This window comes from Prunus persica, chromosome G1, assembly GCF_000346465.2.
Source record: "Prunus persica cultivar Lovell chromosome G1, Prunus_persica_NCBIv2, whole genome shotgun sequence".
Lineage (NCBI taxonomy): Eukaryota > Viridiplantae > Streptophyta > Magnoliopsida > Rosales > Rosaceae > Prunus > Prunus persica.
The window spans coordinates 202,899-222,842 of NC_034009.1; the positions used below are offsets into that span (position 1 = coordinate 202,899).

The window sequence follows — 19,944 nt, forward strand, 5'->3', positions numbered from 1 at the left end:
AAAAACAGTGAAAACGTGTCTTGTAATACAATTTGAGAATAATAATATATGAGTTATTTTTCAAGTGTATTGTTGTTAATTTCTGTTCTACAAAAAAGATTTTAAAAAATTCTGATATTTTTTAAAGGCTAAAAATATTATAAACAATGAAAAAAAAGGATATTTTTTAAAGGCCCTAAAACTATATTATCTCCTCTCTCTTTTTTGTCCTTTTTGTCCTTTTCTTTCTTTCTTCCTCTTTCCTTCTTCCTTTCCTTCCTAGGCCCGTTTCTTCCTCTTTTCTTCTTCCTTGTTTCTTCCGCACCCATTCCTCCTTCCTTCCATGACATGAATCTCATCAACCCACCCATCTTTCTCTCTCTAATTCCACTAATTAATGGTTGTGGTGGTTCGATTGGGTAGTGATGGTGGTTGAGTTGGGTATGTGGTGGTTCTTCTTCCTCTCTCAATTTTATTTTATTTTTTTGAATTTGCAGATTTGTGTGATTTTGGGTTGGAGAAGATGGGTGTTGTCCCTGGTGGTGGTTTTCTCAATTGTCAAGAGAGAGAAAGAGCTGGAATAATTGAAGGGATGCATTCCCGTGTCTTCAGAAAACACTGAAAACGACTTTTTTTCGTTTTCAATTTTTGTACATGAGGTTGGATTTGTTTTCATAAAACAGATTTAGTATTTTGGGAAAACACTGCACCGAATGGGTGTTCTGTGAAAATTGAAATCGGAAAATGAAAATGGGGCTGTGAAAAAAAATACCGAACGGACCCTTATTTTTTTTTACCCAACGTACTAATAATTAACTTTGTCAAATGAAAACATTAAAAAAAATTATGAATTTAATTTTGTGATTGTTATTACATGCTAATTGATGATGAATTTTAGTTATAAAAAATTATTTTATGACATTAAGTCATGGCGCATTTTTTTATTTAGTATTTTCATATTAGATTATGTGAGGACTCCAGTTTAAGTTTCGCACAGGTTCTTCAAAATCTCAAGATCGGCGATGTGAGTTTGTACCATGGGTCACATTTTGCAAACCAGATCCACCCATACGATCAGGACACTTGGCTCGGGCTAACCCACTATTTAAAGTTTTGGAGTGTAAATTATAGGTGCAATAGTCTCTGAACTTTCGCACAATTCTCATTTTGGTACTTCAATTTTCAAAATGGTTAAGGTGGTTAGTAAAAGAAGTCATATCGTCTATTCTATTAGGATTTTCTGTATTTAAAAAAAAAAAAAAAAAAAAAGAGCATGTGATGTCCACGTGGGAGCAGTTGAGAGTCAAACAAGACTTCTAACATAATTTCGGAGCTCAGGATCAAGGGAGCATTTTTGCTCACCACTTTAACCCAATATGTACCCTCACCATCATTCTTAAAGTATTTAAAACTTTTAAGTAACCATAGTTAACTCTTTGTTTTTAAAATTTTTAACTCTTTATTTAAAACTAAAAAAAAAGTAAATTAATAATTAAATAATATATTAGATTTACATATAGCAATGCGGCTATACTATTATTATATATATATATATATATATATTACCTTGGACCAAAGAACAAGATGATCTGTCTCAATCTCTTGCTGGGAAAAGGCGCACACCAACTAAGTAGCTTGGACCAAAGAAGAAGAAGATTTGTCTCAATCTCTCTTTCTCTCCCCAAAAACTAACCCAGAGCAGCCTCTCCAACAATTCTCTACAATCAAATCATCCCCAAATCCCATCCTTCAATCCCCACATTCAAACCCAAAATTCCCTCATTATAGACCTAAATTGAAACATTTTTACTCCAATTGAAATGGACATACTCTAAATCACTAGCTTTTCAGACAATAGTTCAAAACAAAAGACAGAAACCCCTATGGATCAAAAACTTTGACCCCGTTTCGTCCATTCACTCTCACGACGACAACTCCATGATAGCTCATATATTTATACATTTATACCATCCATTTCTAGTATATTTGTGATGTTTTTGAGTTAAACATGTTGCATTTTATCCTATTTTGTGTTAGTATGCAGTTGCATATACTTTAGGATCAAGTTGAAGGCAAAAGAAATGAAAACATGCCATTTTTGGAGCTGACCCTTATTCAAACGTGGAAACAAGTTTTGTGACCTGTTTTGAAGTCCAAATAAAGAATGCAAGGCGAACCTGGCTTGTTTGAAGACTAAGAGCGGAATGGGAAAGCAATGGGGATTTCTAGCCTGATTTGGAGGTGCCAAATAAGGCAAAAACGTGCAAAATAAAGGCTGATTCATTAGGATATCTTTGGAACATCTTGCAGCCTTGTTTACTCCATAAAAACTTGCCTTTTAGCCACTTCTAAAACCCTTATTTATTTTGGACGAATTTCACAACCCTAGAACTGACTTCTTGGTTATTCTCTCCTTTCATGCACACTAAAACCCTAGCCGTCCATATATTTCCACCATCAGGACTCAACGCAAGAGGTGGTTCTTGGAGAAGTTCAACATCAGAATTGGTTCAAGGGTTTCCTCTCATGAATTTATTTTCACTCATGTTGTTTATTTTTGTTTTAATCTCTTTGAACATGATGTGTAACTAAATTCATAGCTAGGGATTTCGATGTAGCCTTGCAACATTGATCCATGTTTCTAAGTTAAAGTATTCAGTTCATCAATTTGTTTCTTGTTTCATTCACTGAATCTATTGTTCAATTTGTTTGTCAATTTTAATGTTTGATCACCATTAGAGTTGCCTACAGATTATCTAGACAAGGTTATAGTAAACATCATGCTTAATCTTGTTAGACATGTGAATGAATGAAGAGAATGCTATGCAAACATCATGCTGTGTATTTTCTTTGGTTCTTTAACGTTTTCTTGCATGCTAATGACTCTTAACTTGGAACCAAAGTTGAACATCCCAACTAGGTTGCAGATTAGGAGAATTTGATCAAAACCACACATCATATGGCTGATCATATATATGTAAAACGAACTCTGGAAACAGGTTGGTAGTTGAGTACGGTTTAATTTTATAAACATGGAATTAGTTTTGCAATGGTGAATTCGAAATCCCTGGTCTCTTCCCTATTCTTTCTACATCAATATATTATTCACTACTACATTCTTTTTGCATTGGAAGTTATTTTTCATTTACAACACAAAAACTACTTTCAAATTGTCACTTTCATTTTTAGTTAGGGTTCTTTCAAAACTAGTAATTTATAGAGGTCCAATCGGTCCCTGTGGTTCGACAACCTTACTTGTACCATTATACTAACCATATATTGGCACTTGGAAGGAACACAACACTCCACCATAGCCAACGTTAAGGGATTGGTGTACATCGGGGTGGCGGACAAGACATCCGGGTGACAGCCCTTGCCGTCAACATCTCGGGCTCAATCGTGTACTACAGGTCCTCTGACGGTATGGCTGGTGAGGGGTGGGGGTGGGTATGGCTGGTGGAGGGTTTGGGTGGTTATGGATGATGGTGCGATTGTTGGTTGTAGAGAGAGAAGAAAATAGGAACGATGAGGCCATTCTTTGGAGATAGGGATTGATTTTTGGGGAGAGTTCGATATGGATAAGTTTTTTTTATTTTTTTATTTTATTTTAAAGCATAAAGAAGATAGATTTTTATATAGATTTTTAATTAAATAAGTAATTACATTATTTTATTATATATTTCATTCAATTCAAACAAAAAAAAGGATCATTCACATGACACATCATCACTTCTTGTAAAAAGACTAAAATGCCCATGACATGTCATCAAAATTGACAGAGTTATTAATGGAGATAACGGTAAAGGGTAAATTGAAATATGAAGTCACGGTCAAGAGGGTTAAGTGAGTCACTTTAACTTTGGGGGATAAAGTGAGATTTGACAGAAATTTCAGGTGGCACTACAATAAATAATCCTTTAAAAAAAGACTTGCCAGCTTGTGGGCACCTTTTTTTTTTAAACTAGTATGGGCACGAGGCTATACTATTAATTAAAAAAAATAATTAAAAACACACCGCAGTATATCGCCTAGACGACTGATTTTTTTATTTTATTTTAAAATTTTTAAAAGAGTATAGCCACATGGTTATGGCTATATTTTTTATTAACAAAAAAATTTAAAAAAATTCAACAGTAAGAACTAATAGGATGAAAAGCATCATTCCTCAACCTAATCAGCCCTTGACAGTTCCTCTGGCAATAATGCTACCTCGTTCTCTCTAGATGAAAAGCATTATTCCTCAACCTAATCAGCCCTTGACAGTTCCTCTGGCAATAATGCTACCTCGTTCTCTCTAGTGCTACTAAATTATGTTACTGCACACATTATTTGTCGTAGATAATTGCATGCTGAGTTGAGTGGTCTTGATAATTGCTTCACTTTTCAAACAACACTTTACACGAAGAATACTACCACCTCTCTTACTACCATACCCATAAAACTTTGTATGAAATTGTTGTTCTAGTTCGCAAAGAGATTGCAAAAATCAGCATCTTTCATTTTTCTTACGACAAGTAAGAAATAATCTTAGACTCTCAAATTATTTCATAGTTGGTAAAATACGGAACGGGAAAAATATGAATAAAATACGTACATATTTTATTCGGCAAAATTTTGGCAAGTTACAACTGAAAAGTTTGGCCAATACATAATATTTTAATATATTTTATTTAATTATTTAAATATATATTATTTTTATTCAATAATATGTGAAAATTATGTGTATAATACTTGAATTTTGTGTGTATTATTAAAAATTTTGTAAAAAAATACCTGTATTAAACATGAACAATACATACTTATGTGTACAATATGTGTATTGTATGTTTGCTTTTTTTTTAAACGTATATTTTACCGTGTCTTTAAGACGTGTACCAAAAACGGAAGTATTATGGAAAAATACATACGTACGTATATAAGATAACAGAAAAATGCTAAATTCTCCATATAGGTAATAACTCTGAAAAATTAAAAAATCAAAAAGGGATAATAGATACTTGGATAATAGCCTAATAGTAATGGATAATTCTCTAAACTATTCTTATCGACAAGCGAAAATCTGGGGAAAAAATTATTTAAAAAAAAGGCTGTAAGTATATATTTAAAGAATATAGCTGGGCGGCTATACCATCTATTAAGAAAAAAGGACCCAATTAAATATATTAACAAAAAAAGACCTGCAGTATAGCCGCGCGGCTATACTATTGTTTTAAAAAAATTAAAAAAAACACTGCGGTATAGCCACGCAGCTATACTCTTTAAATATATTATATTTAAAAAGTATAATTGTGCAGCCATACTATTTATTAGAACAAATAAAGAAGAACAAGACCCTAGTATAGCTGCGCATACTATTTATTAAAAAAAAGTAACTAAACCCTTTTAAAGACTTTTAAAAGTCACAACTGGATACCACAAAACTTTTAAATACTTTTAACTACTTTTTAAAGAGTTATGCTATTTGGACACACAACATTGACCACCTTAACTGACCATCTTATGTAGCAACTAATGTGTCATGTCATGTCAATTAATGAATGCTACTATGAGGCCACTCACTAGGAATGCTAGGGTTTTTTAATTTGTTTTTGAATTGACATGACGACATTCATTAATTGATATGGTATGACACATCAGTTGCCACATAAGGTGGTCAGTTAAGGTGGTCAATGTTGTGTGTCTAAATAGCATTACTCCTTTTTAAAAGTCACAATTGAATACCACTAGACTTTTATAACTTTTTTAAGAATCTAAATTGAATACCTCCAGACTTTTAAACTCTATAAAAGTCATTAAAAGTTTGAATTGGATACACCCCCCTTTAGCCTTGGAGGTCAAAGGTTCGACTCTCTCCAACTCCAGCATTAATGCATATTTTAGGTTTCGGTCAGTTTACCGAAAACCGACGATTAAAGCATATATGAGTGGTTCCCAAACCGTAATATAACGGTTCAATTTGATTCGGGCATCGGTGTCAAGAAAATGGAGAAAGAGTTGAACCGGCCAATTCGGTTTGGTTCGATTTGGCTTGGTCGGTCTAAAATGCCAACCCTAGTTTTAGAATGATGGGGAACTAAAACCAACATAAAAATACTCCTTAACCCCTAAACTTAATGAAGAAAATAACATAAGAGACGACAAGACTTCGATTGCTAGCGAAAGTGAAGTTTAAGGACCACCACAACCATTTTGGAAATTGAATGACCAAAATATTACTATGCTAATCGTTCATTTGTGCGGTCTTGCTTTCTTGACATAAGTATTTGTTCAGCAAGAGAACACTATACTAATTCATAGTTTGACAACATAAACATAAAAATTTACCTAAAATTTTATAACAAGACAACACACAAAATGATCACAACACAATGTGATTATGAAAGCTTATAATAGACGCTTACACACAATATCCAAGTAATGATGCAATCGACATTGAATAATTTCTTCTGGAGAAAAAATACGAGTACTTTTTTGTTTTTTTGGTTTTTCTTTTTCTGGGAAGAATGGCCACACCCACACGCACATGCTACTGTACATCATTGTTATAATTAGTAATCATTATGAAATTTAGCAATCATTTAGCTCACCCTTCTCTGCTAGCTATTTGTTTAGTAGCAACTCATCATCCATCGAACTCAAAAGCGCGGGCGGGCATACAGTTGGTTACTTGATATTGATCTGTTTTTGCTCTCTCTGCTCTGGTGTTCATAATTTATGGAGGTTTGTATATGTCTCTCTGTCCATTCAGTCACTTGAATTTAGTTTGTGTTTATTTCTATGTAATGTATGGTACTGTTGATATTGATCCCGTTGACACACTCAGATTGTAGAGTTAAAGGTTCGTCTACACTGCAGGGTCTGTGAGAAGGCAGTTCGTAAAGCCTTGTGCAGAATCAAAGGTACACATGCATGACATTGATGATATATACATAACATATGTATAATGTATTATGTATGCATGGTTTATTTGAATTATATGAATTTCACAGGAGTAAGATGCGTTGAAATAGATGTGACATCCAACAAGATCACGGTATTGGGATTTATGGATCGCAAAATGATTGTAAAAGCAGTGAGGAAGACTGGGAGAAGAGCTGAGGTGTGGCCATCATCCCCACCATCCACATCAATTTTATCAAAATCATGTTGCCCGGCCCGGGAGCAGCCTACTTCCCCTTCTGGATTTCGGTGCATTCTTCCAAGCTGGGCTTTTTAATTAATAAAAGGCTTCGAAATGTAATGCCAATATTCATGTCTTTCAGTTGTGCACTCAAGAAGCTTATAGCTGAAGTATTTATTCATGTACTCGGATTATAAGTTTGGTTTTTCCCCTTCCCCAATAAAGTTTATATAAAAAATAGAATTAATTGCAAAATATTTCATTAGATAAAAATTAAAAATCCATTTTAATTGCATTATTTTTTATATTATCAAAATAGAAAACTTCATTAGAGGACAGTCAAAACCCCTAGCTAAAAAAGACAACAAAACCTAAAACAATTCGTAAGCCTAAATAAGCATTTCCGTCACCACCTAAAGCAAGCAACCATGTTGTTAAACTCATTGCATCTTAGCATATAGTGTTTATATGCCCCGCTGACTATTAATACAGAAACCTAATGGTTACCATAGCAGTCAATAATATGTCCAGAAAATCAAAGACAATCATGCATTATCATGTGATCAGGCGGTTCACCTCAAGTCTAAGCCCCGCACTTACAATTTCAGCCCTTAATTTTAAAATCAAAGACTTGGTCGTCAAAGGATTATATGACCAAATCCTTCGATTATACAAACAAGAGCTCCATCCCTTTGGCCTCCATGCAAACTCCTTTATTCTCCCTTCCATCATCAAAGCATGCTCCTACGCAATGTCCCATCACTTTGGGCTTCAACTTCACTGCTTGTCTCTCAAGTCAGGCTGTGATTCAGACCCAGTTGTATCCAATTCTCTCATTTCTATGTATGCGAAATTTACAATTGTTGAAGCAGCACGTCAGGTGTTTGATGAAATGCCTGAAAGAGACACCATCACGTGGAATTCCTTGATAAATTGTTATGTACAAAATGGGCATCTCGAAGAGGGGCTTAAAGTGCTTAAGCAAATGTATCTTCATGGTTTTATGCCGAAAGCGGAGTTGATTGCCAGCATCGTATCAGTTTGCGCAAGGACAAGAGAGTTGAGACTGGGCAGAGAGATTCACGGACTCGTCATTGTTGATGGAAGGATTAAGGAGTCGGTGTTCTTGTCAACGGCTCTGGTTGATTTGTATATGAGGTGTCATGACTCGTTGATGGCTTTACATGTTTTTAATCAAATGGAAGTTAAAAATGAAGTTTCTTGGACTGCCTTGATTTCGGGATGCATCGCTAATCACAGTTATGACATGGCAATGGAATGCTTCCAGGCAATGCAGGTTGAAGGATTGAAACCAAACAGAGTGACGGTGCTTGCCATTTTACCGGCTTGTGCCGAATTGGGACTTATAGAACATGGGAAAGCGATTCATGCATATACTTTTCGTAATGGATTTGATTCAGATCATCATTGCTCAGCAGCTCTCATACACATGTATTGCAAACACGGGAAAGCTTTGCGTCCTGCCAAGCTAATTTTCGAAAGGGTACCTGTTAAAGACGTTGTGGTGTGGAGTCTGATTATTGGGAGCTATTCTCAATGCGGCAATAACGCAAAAGCTCTGAAACTCTTTAGCCAGATGCGAGTTGAAGGAATTGAACCAAACTCTGTAACTCTGTTGGCAATCATTTCTGCCTGCACCTCTCTATCTTCACTAAACCTTGGATGTGGAGTCCACAGCTATGTCTTGAAATCTGGGTTAAGTTTTGACATTTTCATTGGCAATGCACTTATCAATATGTATGCAAAGTGTGGTTGTATCAAGGATGCACGTCAAATTTTCGAGGAGATGCCAAGGAAAGATTCTGTTTCGTGGAGTACAATGATTGGCAGTTATGGCCTTCATGGTCACTGTAAGAAAGCTTTGCAACTCCTTGATGAGATGCAAGAGAGAGGGATAGAGCCTGATGCAGTCACTTTCCTCTCTGTTTTATCTGCTTGCAACCATGCTGGCCTCGAGGAAGAGGGAAATAAGATCTTTAAGCGTATGATAGAAAGCAATAAAATACAATTAAGCGTGGAGCATTATGCTTGCTATATTAATCTTCTTGGAAGATTAGGGAAGCTTGAAGATGCTTATGAGCTTGTTAGATCAATGCCCATGAAACCAAGTACTAAAATCTGGAGTTCGTTGGTTACAGCTTGCAAGGTTCATGGAAGATTAGAGAAAGCAGAATCTTTCGCACATCAGCTTGTTACAACGGAGCCTGAGAATGCTGCCAACTATACCTTACTGAGCATGGTTCATGCTGAAACCGGCAACTGGCTTGGGGTGGAAGAGGTAAGGAGAGTCATGAGAATACAAGGATTAAGGAAATGCTATGGATTCAGCCGAGTTTAGCCAGGTAATGACAAGGCTTGTAGCATAGTACTCAGCAGCGACCACACTCACCCTCAAGTGTTAAGTCAATGGTTCTTTGCACTTTGAAAAGGCTTGTAGACTCCAGCCAGGAAGCACAAGTAGCAAAAATGAATCATATCCACACTCTGCAATGCATCCAACACGAAACAGAAGAGTGGACGACCAGCCTCAGAATTATAATCCACTCACTCCCGCCCAAGCAAGGACCAACGAACAAAAAGCAGCATATTTGTAATTCAGAACCAACCAGAGGCATCTGCCATAACTTCCTTAGGCGGAGAAAATCTCTTGTTAATCTCCATTTATACGGTCATACAAGTCCTCTATTGGTAAACCAGCGCTTAATGCAAGAGTCCAAAACTAGTGTTATCAGATTCCGTTTATCAAATCAAATAGTTTCATGTTTCTAGCAAACTAAATCAGTAATTAAAATGATTCCAATACTTATTCCAAGTACGTGAACATGCCATAAAAGGGTGGAAAGTAAACGGTTTATCAAGATTGGACAAGCATCTCCAACGTTACTCGTTTTTCAGCTAAATTTTAGGGCACGTTTAGTAGTGCTTTTAGAGACTTAAGGGAGTTCAAAAGCATTTGACAGAAAAAGTGCTTATGTATTATAAAAGCACTAAAAGTGTTTTATGGAAAATCTTCAGGAAGCAATTCTAAGTGTTTTTTTTCTGACAGCAGCACTTAAAACTTTTAATAAAAATTTCAACTTGCTTCCAACAAAAACAATTTCGGCAAAATCACTTATAAGTGCTTCCTAAAAACATGCAACAAACCCCGAGTACTTCAGGATGAAAAGACACATGTCTAGCAAATCCAAACAATTAGTAATTTAGTATCGAAGCATACTTTTTTTCTAATAGAAACGTAGAATATATTAAAAACCCCAGCAGGGCAAAGAAGAGGATGAGAAATCCTCACACCGCAGCCAACACGAACTGAGCAAAAAAAAAGGAACAAAATACCAAACCCATGCAAAAACAAAGAAACGAAACAAGTTCCCAGAGAAAACCCAGAAACCCAACACTAAAGGCAGATCACTTCACAACAGCTACAAGAACCCTCATAATAATAGGATAAGGATAGTCCCAAAACTCCAAAGTTACCGAAGCCCACAATGCTGCCCAGAATTTCACTCTAAGCCACAGAGCGTCCATGTCCACATCATAAGCTTCAAAAGTTCTTCTAATTCGTTCCAGCCAGATATTCCAAAACATAGACTGCACCAAACAGCCCCTTAAGGTTGAAGCTCGGTTCCCTTTTCCTAAACCTACAAACTGAAAACTAAAGGAGCTTGAAACACTCTTTAGGAATAACCCAGACAGCCTCAGTTTCCTTCAACAAGAGCCACCACAGCCTTATTGAGTAGGAACAATGCAAGAACAAGCGATCCACACTTTCCTCACACACTTTGCACAAGATGCACCAATGAGGAGATAAACAAGAAGACTGTCGTCTTCTTTGGAGGATGTCGCACGTGTTGACTTTCCCAAGTCCTAGTTTTATAGTATAATCACATTAATTACAACATCTGTCGACTGGCCTGCATAAGTGGATATAAATATGTAAATGCACATAAATACCTAATAAAAATCAGCTATCCAATCTGTATCTAGCATGAGGAAATCATCCAATTGTATATTTTCTAGTGAAGCAACAGCTTCTCCAGTAGTGCAACTTGGGGCAAATGAACCACTATCCACTTCATATGCACTTGCCATACCCTTAGAAACCAGTAAATTTGGAGAAGCTGGTTTATCAGATGGAACCTGGGTTGTCATTGTAGACGACACTGGAGTAGACTCTGATACATCAGCTGAAGAAAAATCCGTTGCAATAGTCTGTATATCCTTCTTGGACAAGGAAACTGTCGAGCCCTTAGAGAGCACTGGCCTTCTATTCTTTGGAAAATTGAACTCTGCACGTTCACCATGAATGCAATACGCAGCAGCATCATGGGCCCGAGCTGCCTTGTCTGGGGCATCATAAGAGCCCAACCATATCCTGTCTCCTGACTTTGGAAGCCTGATTTCAGAAACCCACTTACCCCAAGCCCTCATTCGAACGCCCTTATAGCGTCCTGGGGTTCTCTCTCGCCGGACCTTTTTGGAAGTAGGTGTTGTCCCCAAATCCATGGGTAAGGAGACTCACCAAGAGAAAGTCTCGAGATAGCGGAAGAGTAGGATCTGGAAAGAACTACTGTAGGAGATCATTTATGAAGGAAGATAATGGATGTGAATGGGGATGCGAACAGGGTCCAAAATTAAGAGCATGTCTCAAGTGAGCAGGTGGAACTGACATGGTTGTGGTGTGATGTCACAAGTTGCACGTGGCAGCAGAGATACCGTCACGTGGGTGAGCATGGTATAGACATGAAGTTCCCAAATGCATAGAACCGCAGTTGGCAAGACACGAATCAATGCACTTGTTATGTTTAAGCCTCTTTCTAAAGGAGAACATACATACATAAATGCATACATATACATACACTAATATATACAAACACATACATACATAAATATATACAAATGTATATAGATTTTCTAGAAATCAACCAACCATTTCCTGAAGAATACAAAGCTCAATGCCTTACTTAATGAAGCATTGATATATAAAGAATTTATCAAAAGTATCAGTGGGAAAATTCAGTAGAGAATTGGAGATATAAATTCCTCATAATTAGGTTTTAGAGTAAAGGTACATTCCCATACAAACAAAATATTCGAGAAATTAAAAGAACTTGCTTTGGCTAAACCTGGTCATGTCGGCCTCTTAGATGCTCTACACAAAAGCTTCACCTGCCAGAAGAAAGTGAAATCACGATTCTACATGCTGGAAAGCTTTCATATTCTTCTCGCATATGCTTGGCTTATGTCATGTTCGGTTACATTTTCTAGCAACTTTAGCAGTCAACGATAAGAGAACTAAACCAGAAAAAAATACAGATATTAGACATGGCAACTTATGTGAGTCTTGTGGTTGGTAATGGCAAGAAACGCAAACAAAATTACTTTAACATAAGAAGAAGAAGAAAATGCAAAACAGGACAAATAGATAAAGTGCAAAGACTAGTAGAGATAGCATTTGAACCAAAAGCTTTGAGAAGCAATGATTTTTTATAGCTTAACTATTGCATCTAGCTCTAGCTCTAGCTCTGAGAAGAAATGCACACACAGTATTAATGCACCAAACTTATTATATCTTTCAGGAGGTTTGCAAAAGAATTGCATCCTTAACTAATTTTAGATTTACAGCCAAAACATCAATTTGTTGCCTAAATTAATAATGAGTTGGAATCTGCTTATAACAAAAAAAATCAGGATTTGGAAAACGGGCATCACAATTGTTAGATTTTATGGCTAAATTAATGAATCTGATACGATTACATTAGGACTAACTAAGCTATGAAATATATAAGGAAGAAAATAAAGAAAAAGGAGGAGCTAATGTTACTTATCGTGGAATAATAATAGCAGTTGAAGAGGAAGCCTTTAAGAAGTAGAATAAGGTGAAGGTGGTAATGGTAAAATAGGCTCATAAATGCGTGCTTTCGTGATGATTTCGGCAACAACCCAATGCTTGCGCTTGCTCAAAGGCCTCGATGGCTCCAATCGGACCTGATCAAGTAATATGCTTATGATGAAATTAAATTATTGTTGAATAAGAAACAGAGAGAAGACGAACGAGAAAGGACATACTCGATCACCGATGTTGCAATGATTCTGCTCGTCGTGGGCCATGAATTTGGAGGTCCTCTTCACGTATCGGTTGCAGAGTTTGTGATGGAACAGCCTGTCCACCGCCACCACCACCGACTTCTGCATCTTATTGGAAACCACCATACCCGCCACCGCCTTCATCTCTCTCTCTCTCTCTCTCAAACCCTACTGCATTTTCAACGTCTCTATTTCACTCTTCTTCTGAGTATCAGAGTTTATAATCGGGTTAAATCGGAGCTACTCTTAAACCATACGATCGGGTCGATCTGACTTTTTCAATTATTTTCCGTAGGAGTTTTTATCACGACTGATTTTTTTTTTTTTTCATTTTAGAATTAAGGAAGGGAAAATATAGAGATTTTCTATTTAAATTCTGCATTTCTCTTTGTTCACACCCCACCACTCTTCATATTAAGTTTTAGAAAAATACAAACCCCTCTACATTCTATTTCCAGATTACTCATCTTTTAAAGACGTAGAATATTGACGAGCCTACCTCTTTAAAATCTGCGTGGAGCAGATAGGAAGGCTTGTTGGTTGTTTGGCTATAATGATCTTATTCTCTTCCCTTTGTTGATTGCTTGGCTGTTGTTTTTTTTTTTTTTTACTCTTGGTTGTTGATTGCTTAGTTGTTTTGATTTTTGATTTAAAATTTATACCTTATGTTATTAAATTTCGGATTTTGAGTTCCATTTGTTTGTTTATTTTTTTTTTCTGCTGGGAACAATAACATTATTGTCACTTCTGGAATTCCAGTATTGGGTAGCTTGAATTTTTCTTCATGTTATACTAATTGACATACAAGTTCATGTTTTATCTGGAACTCTGGAGAATTTAGGATGACAGTTTAGAATATATATATATATATATATATATATGGGTGGTTGTGTTGTGGGGTCTCAAATGCTAATTTTAGTAGGAAGCATGCAGGGAACAATGGCTTATGTGGCTTCCCTTGTTAGTTTGGGAAGTGTCACACTTTTGGGTTCATTTGAAAAGTCCCACTCACTTGTTAGAAAAGTTTCTTTGTCTAAGGCAAGTTTAAAGGGTAGCATGAGATGGCATTGTGTAAGGTTATTAGTGTGAAAATGTTCGGTCACAACTACTGATTTTGTTGCCAAGCAAGGCAATGAGGTATCCCTTGATTCTAAAAACTATAGAGGAAGTACAGATGTTTCTAATGCCAATGATGATTTTGTACTTAAGCCTTCCCCAAAGCCAGTATTGAAGTCCTCAGGAGAGTCCAATAATGAAACCTTTGTAGGTATTGATGCAGTTGTTGTTGTTTTTTTTTTTTTGGGAAGCCACAACAAAATACTTTTACTCCAAGCCATGGTACCAGGACAGAAAGTGTTTTGGACACAACTAAACAATTCACAACTGATGAGGTAAATAAACTATTATTATGATGTTGCAACTTCTAAGTGGTTGATAATCTTTTACAACTACCATATATGCTTTTATATAGATATTTAATAGTCGAGAAGCATTGCTTAATTGGAGTCGTGAGCAAGGACGAAAGTATGGCATAGTAGTTGTCATTAAAAGATCTAATGGAGCTGGAAAAATTACAACTAGGAGAGCTAGAGTTACTTTAGGTTGTGAGAGAGATGGGCATTATATTAAGAAGCCTAATGTAGATTGGTTGAGAAAGCTAATAGATCTGAGATGCAACTATTGCTATGTAGATTATCTGATCACAAGTATATTCATTGGCATAGGACTGATGACACCAATTGTGTGAGCGATCTTTTTTAGGCTCACCCTGATAGTGTAAACCTATTGCACGCATTTCCTCATGTACTAGTAATGGTTTGCACATATAAGATAAACAGGTTTCGATACTCATTATTACAAATTGTGGGAGTGACATCAACGGAACTAACATTCTTAGTTGCATTTGCTTATATTTCTTCTAAAAAGGAAAACAACTATATGTGGGCTTTGAATAGATTGAAAAGCATCATGAATATAAATTTTTTTCCAGGTGTGATTGTCATTGATAGGAAAATGGCACTTATAAATGCCATTCGCAATGTATTCCCTAGTGTCCGACATTTATTATGTAGATGGCATATCAACAAGTGTGTGATGAAGGCTTGCAAGGTTATTCCTAGCTTATACTTAATCTCTTGTTTCAATGTTTATAAATAGGGCAGAAAGTGCACATTTACAAAATGTTGAAACTACACTGCCTAAGAAGCAGCCACCAAAACTACCGGTATGTACTTATATTATTTTGATTAACGCATCAAAATTTCAAAAGATCAACTTATACTTTTTTTTTGTTCAGGTGTATAAGCAACAAATTGTCAATCCCCAAGACTTGACACAACAATATAATAACAAACTTCCAGTTGCTATAAGGCCATTTATTATGGGGCCCAAAAATATAAAATATGATGGCAAATTGTGGCTTTAGAACCAATGATGGGTTGCTAGGTTACGGGGAGAATTCTTGGCGTAAAGTAAAGAGGGAGTTACTAAATGAGTTAAAAAATGATGAATTTCTTTATGAATTTATCTTTCAGAGTGTTGAAAGTAAGCGTGAGGTTGAGTATCGCTTGGATTATTTTGATGATTATTCTTTAGAAGATAGGTGGATGCTCATACCAGAAATGGGTTACCTTATTGCAAATTGTTACAATGTAGTCTTGATGCATTTTTCAAATTTCATATCTCTTATGTTTCTCCCAACAGAAAGTCATTCTTTGCCTGAATAACAACGTCGGGAAATTTCCATCAGATTGGTTGAAAAACACTTTGTGCAGGTATTATAATAAAAAATTTCTATTTATAACTGGCAGTTTTGCCTTGTGAAATTTGTTTGTTGTTTTAACTATACATTTGACAACTTTATCTTATTTTGACAGCTACACTTGCAACCACACCATCCTATGCCACCTATTATCAATCGTTGGCTTGATATTTCCAACCTCAAAGCATTGGATCGGTATAGTCCATATCGAGATCGTATTGACAATCGGAAAGAGCTTATCGGTTCATTTGATGTACATCTTCATGTATATTGATCCCTTACTATTAGATGTTTTATCACAACAGTTTTATTTTCATCTGACCTATTGGGTTTTGTAAACTTTTATAAAGTTTTATCAGGTTACACCTTCATTATCTTCCCTGTTTATCTCTTATAAAATATAGGTATGCTTTTGTTTCAATGCTACAATTGATTGTGGAGAAAGAAAAGTATACAACGATTATCATTTTAAATGCCATTTTTACTATAGCAATGTTCTCAAATAGCAAATGACTTCCCTATATCATATCATCTCAGTAGGCTAAATGTCACTTTTCCGTTGGGTAAAAAATAAAAGAAGATGTTGTAGTCATTGGTTTTTAGTGTCATCATAAAACGAAACCAAACAAACTACAATTTCCCATATGATCTAATCACATGATAAAAACAACTTGTGAAAACAACAAAATCTCATGTATACTACAAATATTTTTTAATGATTTAAGTATTAGGGTGAACAAAGAAAATTGTGAGGTTTAAATAGAAAATCTCTTTTATTTCTTATGTTTTTCAGTTTGGGGTGTATTTAAGGGTAGCTTGGGAAGATAGTGGGATTTTCTTAGAAATTGTGAAAATTTAAATTAAAAGTTGGGATGAACTAAGAGAAGTGTGGGGTTTAAATAGAAAATCTCAAAATATATTTAGGTATCTAGCCTAGTGGAAAAAAAGGGGCCTTAATATCTCAAGGTTCGAACCTCATGATACTTGACAAAACACCCTTCTCCTTTCTAACTAGGGCAAAAAATAATAATTTAATTGTGCCTCTTAAAAATAAGACCAATATATTTTTTTAATATGAAATATTGTTCCAACAACAAAAGGCAAAGAATGGTGAAACATTCAAAATACCATAAAATGTCATTGGTTAATTAAAACATTAAAAATTGAAATTATTAATTAAATGAGGATAATATGGTAAATTCATTTTTTTTTATATTAAAAAAATTAAAAATAAAAACAACGTCAGATAATAGATCATACTTTTATGGAATATAACTACCTATGTTATCTTTTCTTAATTCTAAAAATAAAATAAAAAATAAAAAGAAAACTAATGGGATGTTAATAAATTGGCTCAGGTCTTTGGCGTATTCCCAAATGGTTCGGGTTCAAACCTCTAAAGTACCTGTGTTTGTGATTTTCCCCATGATCTTCATAATTTTGGCAACCAAAAAAAAAAAGGGAAATAGCTCTAAATGCCACCCTTTTTATAATTTTTTCTGAAAATACCACCTCACCCCAATTTTTTTGCAACTATCACCTATAAATATATATTTGTTGTCCACTTTTTGCACACATATCATTTTTCTCTGAAATTTAGTTCTCTCTCTCTCTCTCTCTCTAGCTAACTACGCATCTTCTCACGAAGAAGAAGATCAAGAACAACCTACAGAACCCACAGCTTTGCCCTCAAAACCCAGTTCTTCCTCTTCCTCTCTGTTTTCTTCTCTACCCAAATCCAAACCCCAATTTCGTCTCTTTTCGAATCCCTTTTGCAACCTAAACAAACCCAAACAAAACCATCTTTTCTGAATATGACAGCATGTGTTGGCATTAGGTGGCCACTGTTTGAGCATTTTGGTCCAATTTTGGGGGGTTTTGAAGTCTGGGTTTACATGCCCTTTTCAAGAACAGCTTCTCCAGAAAATGAATTGTTGGGAATATGTAAGTTTTGATGTTAAATTGAACTAACTACGCATCTTCTCACGAAGAAGAAGATCAAGAACAACCTACAAAACCCATAGCTTTGCCCTCAAAACCTAGTTCTTCCTCTTCCTCTTTGTTTTCTTTTCTACCCAAATCCAAACCCCAATTTCGTCTCTCTTCAAATCCCTTTTGCAACCTAAACAAACCCAAACAAAACCATCTTTTCTGAATAGGACAGCATGTGTTGGCATTAGGTGGCCATTATTTGAGCATTTTGGTCAATTTTTGGGAGTTTTGAAGTCTAGGTTTACATGCCCTCTTCAAGAACAGCAATCGTATTGTGATTTTATTGCGGTTGTATTGTAGTCGTATTGCTTTTGTATTGCTATGGTGTGGTTGTTATATTAATTTTTTTTTGGTGTTTTATTGATATGTTACTGTAATTTAATAGGAATATATGTTGATATCATTTTTCTTTATCTACTTGTGATTTGAATAGGAGTTGAGATTATTCTTGGCTGAAGTATTATTTACAATCACTCTCTTTCTCTTTCTCTCTCTCTCTGCTCTTTGTATTTTTCTCAACATTTATGTGTTAATTTAATGTCTGACATTGTTTTGGAACCATAATCATTGTCAATCTCATTGTTTCTTTAAAAGATTGCTGTGAAATTGTTACTTCATTTTCTTCTTTCTTTTGTTTTAAGATATTTTTGTTTGGAGAAAAAGAACTCTGTTTTTGTAATCTAAAAGACTAGGTACTCATGGTGAGCATTTTCTGATCAACAAGATCCAGACTTTATGTATGTTAGTTTACTACTTTTGCACTTAAACTTTGGCTGTCTAAAATTTGAAAAGTCTTGTATGCCAGCAATGTATCTATGTCACACATCTTGGGTAAGGGGTATTCTTCAATTGTGATAGTTTGCTCTGTTGTACGTATTCAAACTGCCTCAAAATATTTTCATTGGTGTCTTGAGTTCAATACCAACAAAAGTTTTTAAATGACAAGAAATTATGAAAAGCTTATACATAATAGACATATAGTTGAACATAGCTAGAGTGTATATTTAGAAGATGTCATTGTGCTTCAAATTAGCAAATTTGTGGGGTGAAAACACAATGGTTGACATGTCATTCTGCATTTGATGAAAATAATTGATGACTTTGTATGGAAGTATACTCATTAAATATCTAGATTCTATCAATGAATTAAATATTTGCCTTCGAGAGCTTCATGTTTTTCGGTTTGTTTATCTTATATTCTATAAATGAATGAAATATTTTGGTAGATTGGAGAGACTTGTCAGCTAGTGGATTTTGAATCATGACTTTCGAAGGGGGACTAGGCTTGAGCAGCTGCAAGAGTAAAAGGGATGATGCTTCATGTAAATTCAACAATTAAATAGGAGATTTTTGTTTTCAATTTGTTAATTCTTGAGATACTTGGTCATTTTTTAAGATTACGTGAAATAAAAAACTTGTATTGAATATTATTTTATAGGAGACCATGTAACTATTTTGATACCATTAAATGAAATTTTAATTCAATTTACTTTAAAACTTTGGGATCTTGAGCAAGATACGGCAGTCACGTATACGACAATTTTGAAACATAAAAGACGATAATGTAAGAATGGTTAATTTTGACGATATCCATAGTTGCTTCCACTCCATTATAATGTCATGTAGATTATAAAGTGGCAATATACATGCAATACAAAAGCAATATGAAAGCAATAAACAGTCAATAAAGCGGCAATACACAACCAATACAAAAGCAATAAAATGGCAATAAACAAGTACCATATGGATGTCTTTGTACTCTCTTTCCCATATTATATATTGTTCTAATTATTGAACTATTACAATATTCAGTTACTGCATATAATAAATAGTACATAAAAAATAATGACCATGCATGAAAATTTCATATCATTATAATAATGACCTGAAAAATAATATCAAGTCCATTACACAAATATTAGAAACATACGGCTCCACAAGAAGAATACATGATATCTTATGTCCTTACTAATTCTTGGGGCCTAAT

The 19,944-nt window shown here is 35.1% G+C and overlaps 3 protein-coding genes and 1 long non-coding RNA gene across 4 annotated transcripts; 2 read left to right on the forward strand and 2 right to left on the reverse strand.

Annotated features, from left to right (window-relative positions):
* LOC18789937 (heavy metal-associated isoprenylated plant protein 45) lies at positions 6,615-7,354 on the forward strand. Its single transcript, XM_007224347.2, has 3 exons — positions 6,615-6,699; positions 6,803-6,878; positions 6,969-7,354. Exons 1-3 carry the CDS (start codon positions 6,694-6,696, stop codon positions 7,193-7,195), a joined length of 309 nt encoding a protein of 102 aa, XP_007224409.1. The 5' UTR covers positions 6,615-6,693; the 3' UTR covers positions 7,196-7,354.
* LOC18790818 (pentatricopeptide repeat-containing protein At4g31070, mitochondrial) lies at positions 7,502-9,920 on the forward strand. Its single transcript, XM_020555280.1, has one exon. It carries the CDS (start codon positions 7,599-7,601, stop codon positions 9,456-9,458), a length of 1,860 nt encoding a protein of 619 aa, XP_020410869.1. The 5' UTR covers positions 7,502-7,598; the 3' UTR covers positions 9,459-9,920.
* On the reverse strand, positions 11,072-11,623 carry LOC18788394 (ethylene-responsive transcription factor ERF015). The gene has a single exon (XM_007226783.1). It carries the CDS (start codon positions 11,621-11,623, stop codon positions 11,072-11,074), a length of 552 nt encoding a protein of 183 aa, XP_007226845.1.
* LOC18793192 lies at positions 12,000-13,550 on the reverse strand. The gene is made up of 2 exons (XR_002269783.1): positions 13,187-13,550; positions 12,000-13,105 (listed from the first exon to the last, which is right to left on the reverse strand). It is a non-coding gene; the product is annotated as an uncharacterized LOC18793192 (long non-coding RNA).